Source organism: Phytophthora infestans, genomic scaffold (genome assembly GCF_000142945.1).
Source record: "Phytophthora infestans T30-4 supercont1.22 genomic scaffold, whole genome shotgun sequence".
Classification (NCBI taxonomy): domain Eukaryota; phylum Oomycota; class Peronosporomycetes; order Peronosporales; family Peronosporaceae; genus Phytophthora; species Phytophthora infestans.
Window position 1 is genome coordinate 2,247,078 of NW_003303737.1, and position 4,568 is coordinate 2,251,645.

Sequence of the window (4,568 nt, forward strand, 5' to 3'; positions counted from 1 at the left end):
GATGGCGCGGTGGAGTCTCCATTGGAGATGCCCTCAAACACCATTCTTTTTGGGCGTTGCTGGTCAGCAAATGCGACAGCAAATGCAGTCAATTCGCTGTCGGCCGGGAATATATTTGCTGATTGCTGCGTTGCTGTCAGCTATCCTCAAACTATCTGTAAATTATTCTGATTTGCTGTCTTATCCGGAGATGCCCTTGCAAGTGTAAAAAAAATTAACTAATTGACGGAGACTATTGCAAATGCGCTCTAGATTCCTACTACAATCTCTTTGCACGCACCTCTTCGCAAGCGGTGTGCTGGCGCAGGCTTTCCAGAGGTCCCTCGGATCCTTGGGTACACAATCAGAAATAAGTTGGTATGAATTAGCAAACCACAGGCCGATTTTTTGGATCGCGATCCCGGTCATTATAAGAACGGCCCTTACGGTAGCTGTTCGATTAAGTTTGGGAGTGATTTAACACTTTCGGTACCGGTATTGGGGATTGTTGGCTACCGGTATCAACAATTTTGGGGTGAGCGGCGGCCTTATTCATAAACTCAGTTTCGCCTCTTTTGCGTCAGCAAATGTCGCTCTTCTCGCGCCGAAAAACCCCAGATCAACTGGTGAAGCTGCTGAAAGATGCCATCGCAGACCCGTTGGCGCCTGCGAAGCCGTCAAAGGATGGGACGGTAAGTTAACTGGGCGTGGTCTAAGTGCTGCTAGGGTGAACTGATTCGAACCCTCCCCGTTCCATAATACGGTATTGTTGCTCTAGTCTGTGGAAGAGATTACCAAGCGCTTGAGTGAGATAAAGCTGCTTCTGTACGGGGATGGAGAGCAGGAGGCCAAGCCAGAGAAGTGCGCACAGCTGGCGGAGCTGTTGATCGCCAGTGGTCTTGTCCCCAAGCTCATCACGAGGCTGGACAAGCTTCCATTCGAGGCCCGCAAACAGTTCGCGCAGGTGTATAATAATCTGATGCGACGCGACCTATCGGGCTTTGTGAGCTACGTGGAGCGCAAGCCTGAGATCCTGTCTGCCCTTGTGGCGGGCTACGAGAACTCCGAGGTGGCGCTCAACTGCGGTACTATGCTGCGTGAGGTAGGCTGAGCAGCCTGCTGTGTGTGTGAAAGTGTAGATTGGATACTTGTGTGTAGGGTACTGAGTCTTCGTAAATGCTCGTTGCAGTCGATTCGTCACGAGATTCTGGCCGGCAAGATCCTGTACTCGCCCGACCTGTGGAAGTTCTTTGATGAGTATGTTCATCTGCCTAACTTCGAGGTCGGTTCGGACGCATTCGCTACGTTCAAAGATCTGTTCACGCGCCACAAAACACTGGCTGCTACGTTTTTAACGTCAAACTTTGAGGTGGTCTTCGCGAAGTACAATTGTCTGCTCATGTCCGAGAACTACGTCACTCGGCGGCAATCGCTCAAGCTGCTCGGTGAGATCTTGCTTGATCGATCCAATTTCGACATCATGATGAAGTACATCGGGTAAGCTAGCTCGACGTATTGACCAGTAATCGGCAGATCTGGCGCTAATTTTGCTCTCGTGTTGTGCAGTGAGAAGGAGAACCTGAAAATGATGATGAACCTGCTGCGTGATACAAGCGCCAATATCCAGTTCGAGGCCTTTCACGTGTTCAAGGTGTTCGTGGCCAACCCGAAGAAGCCCGAAGTGATTTCCCTAATCCTTGTGAACAACCGTGAGAAGCTTATTGCGTATCTAAAGAACTTTCAGAACAGCAAAGGTATGAATATGGCTGTGGTATGTTGGTTTCGGGAGACCATTCGTCTGATTTATTGTGTACTATTTTGTGCGATTTTGAGCACAGAGGACCCGCAGTTTACTGAGGAGAAAGCGTTGCTGATTAGGACGCTTGAGGGACTGAAGGTGGGCGAAGCTGCCTCCGAGGCGGCAAACCCACCTCCTTCCCCGTCATCACAGTAAAATTATCGTCCGTGGGTCCTGGAAGAAGGACGTTGGTAACCCTTCACTTGCTTCGCGATTTGTATGGCTGTGGGCACAGCGTGCTTGATAATAAACTGCAAAAAAAACGAAACCACACAACTGCTAAGAAGGAAAAAAAGATGACTTTATTGTTGGCAACGGAAACTTCCAATTAATACCTGGGGCACTAATTAATAAAGGGAGTGAGTAGTGCACCCAACTCAGCGTCGTAAATCGCGACCAGATTTTCCCCTACCCCAGAAGAGGCCCGGTCGACAGAAATTTCGATATCCGTAAAGTAAGTATACGTGCATATCATTGTCAACTACCACTCATTTCGAAAGTGAGGGGGGGGGCAGCGAGAGCAGTATGGAAGTCACTAGCGCGGGCTGCTGCGCGTCAAATGCAGCCGGTGCTGGAGGCTTGGGGAGCCCGCGAAGCGACCGCTTCGAGCCTCAGTGTATCGTGTGTAGCGATGAGGAGTGGATAGATTCAACTGAGGAGTCGTCGGCCACTTCCAGCACAGTACACACGGATTCGAGCGACTCCACATCGCAAACAACACAGGCACCACCCCTTCAGCGCACTCAATTTGATTCTTGGGAAGACCTGGAGGGCTACCTTCAACAGTATTCAAGGGAAACGTATCAGGTACACTTGACTGTATTTGTTATCGTTGCTAGCCAGGATTCACATTACAAGTGGCATAACTACTGATGGATTGTTTGTTTATTGTGCCTAAATAGTGTTTTAGAGTCTGGACGAAGAACAAAGTCGAGGTCCGGAACAAAATAATCCGAGCAAATCCCGGCTCGAAGCAGCCAATTCTTCCGGATGAATGAATTTACTACGGCAAGACATTTGTATGTACCCATGCTGGTAAGTACAAGGCACGAGGACAGGGGAAGAGGAAGCGACAGCAGTCGAGGTCTATTGAATGCGATGTGCAGGTGCGATATATGTAGTCTCTTCGAGTTGGGTCTCAGTTGGGTACCATTGTATCAGTTGGGTGTAATTTGGGTGGTAGATTGTCTAATGGCATGCTTGTGTTGTGTACGTAGATTTGTGCTTGCGTGCAAGTAGTCGATACTACGGTACCTACACTTTCTCTGCGGATTACTTCGACGCGCTTGAAGCATAATCATCCTCTTCACAAGCACATATTTGAGCAGTACCCACATAATCGAATAGCTCTGGAACCAGAAGTCGTTGGGACAGTGACTGAGCTGCTGAAGGCTGGCGCCAAGAAGAAGCGTATATTGCAGTACAATTTACGATCCTGGCCTAGGTGTACAGACAGACTTTAACAATTGTGGGGTGTATGTGCTCCTGGTGTTTGAGCTATTTTGCGGTGCTGAGCAACTTGGGTATCTGGACAAAAATACATTACAGCTTCTGCGATACCGCTACATACGCATGCGTATCGAAGCTTAAGGAACCAGCTGTGCAACAGCTTGTGCTGTAGGTGCTCAGCGTTCAATACACCACTACTTTGTTTTGCTTAGAGTGATGTTGCTGCTGTATTTGTTTGTATTGATTGAAAGGGATGACATGAAAATCTAACGCTCTAACTTCGCCCCCAAAGGTGCTCAGCTTCGGACTTTGACATGGCGCGCACATTCGTAAGTGTGTCTTTCCGGCTATACACGTTTGATGTATACAGTTTTGCGCTGGCTTCTTGAGTTGGGCGCGCAGTATGGGGGTTTGTTTGGCACGAGCTGGGCTCGTATTAGGCGAGCTGTGTTCAGATGGTTGCAGCAGCCTCGTCACATATTTTTCAGTTGGGTGCAGCAAAGAGTGCCATTAATAAATGGAAAAGGTTACACTTAGGTAAATGGGTTACAGATAGTGTTTTTTGTCTCTGCCAGACTAATGCCCCATCTTGTAAAGCTAACACGCTCGAACATCCCTAGAGCGTCCGACCGACATGACCTTCTAGAAGATTTTTTTATACAAAATTTGGTGGTGCATTACATCCCGTCAATGCGATAGCAACTGATGTAGTAGTATAAGGATCGCTCGATGGCTCTTCTGAATAAAGAAATGATACGATGACAGGCTGGGGTGGTTTAGTGGATGACTCGCCTAGACCTACTACATATTATTGGTTAAAATCTGGATTTGGATTTACTGTGATTGGCTGGTGATTTTTGCTGGCCGGTAATTGGCAGTATATACCCTTACAGAATTTAAGTATGGTCCATAAAAATACACCGACGGACAGAATGCAACTGCCATTAAAATTCAACGTAAAACGGGCGCAGGTCATAGCTGCCACTTGCAAATCTACCAAATAAGCCAATCAAAACAGTTAAAACGCCACATTGTACAGCTGAACTGCAGTGGTTATTCTGCACCAGTCACTTGGTAAAATGGAGGCGGTACGTGTAGCTGAAACCACCTCGGAGTTCGAGTCCGAACGCCGGTCGGAGCCCCCACCTAAGCCTCCGTCACCATCAGAAATCGTGGCGATTGCAGACCTACTTGACGAGGTATACGCGGAGCCTAAACAGCGTCGGATGCATTATACAATGAAGAAGAAACGACATGCTCTTATAGCAACACAGGGTTTAAGTCAGCGCGAGGCTGCCACGTCTCAAAAAATCCCTCGATGGACTTTAACGTCATGGAGGAA

The 4,568-nt window shown here is 48.2% G+C and overlaps 1 protein-coding gene across 1 annotated transcript; it reads left to right on the plus strand.

Moving 5' to 3' along the window:
• Positions 1-547: 547 nt before the first annotated feature.
• Positions 548-3,864, plus strand: PITG_11782 (calcium-binding protein, putative; the record flags this gene model as incomplete). The annotated part of the gene is made up of 10 exons (XM_002901239.1): positions 548-671; positions 758-1,081; positions 1,169-1,476; positions 1,546-1,733; positions 1,818-1,929; positions 2,293-2,584; positions 2,688-2,712; positions 2,995-3,027; positions 3,527-3,555; positions 3,847-3,864. The coding sequence occupies 10 exons, from the start codon at positions 567-569 to the stop codon at positions 3,862-3,864; spliced, it is 1,434 nt and encodes a 477-aa protein (XP_002901285.1).
• Between the last annotated feature and the right edge of the window lie 704 nt (positions 3,865-4,568).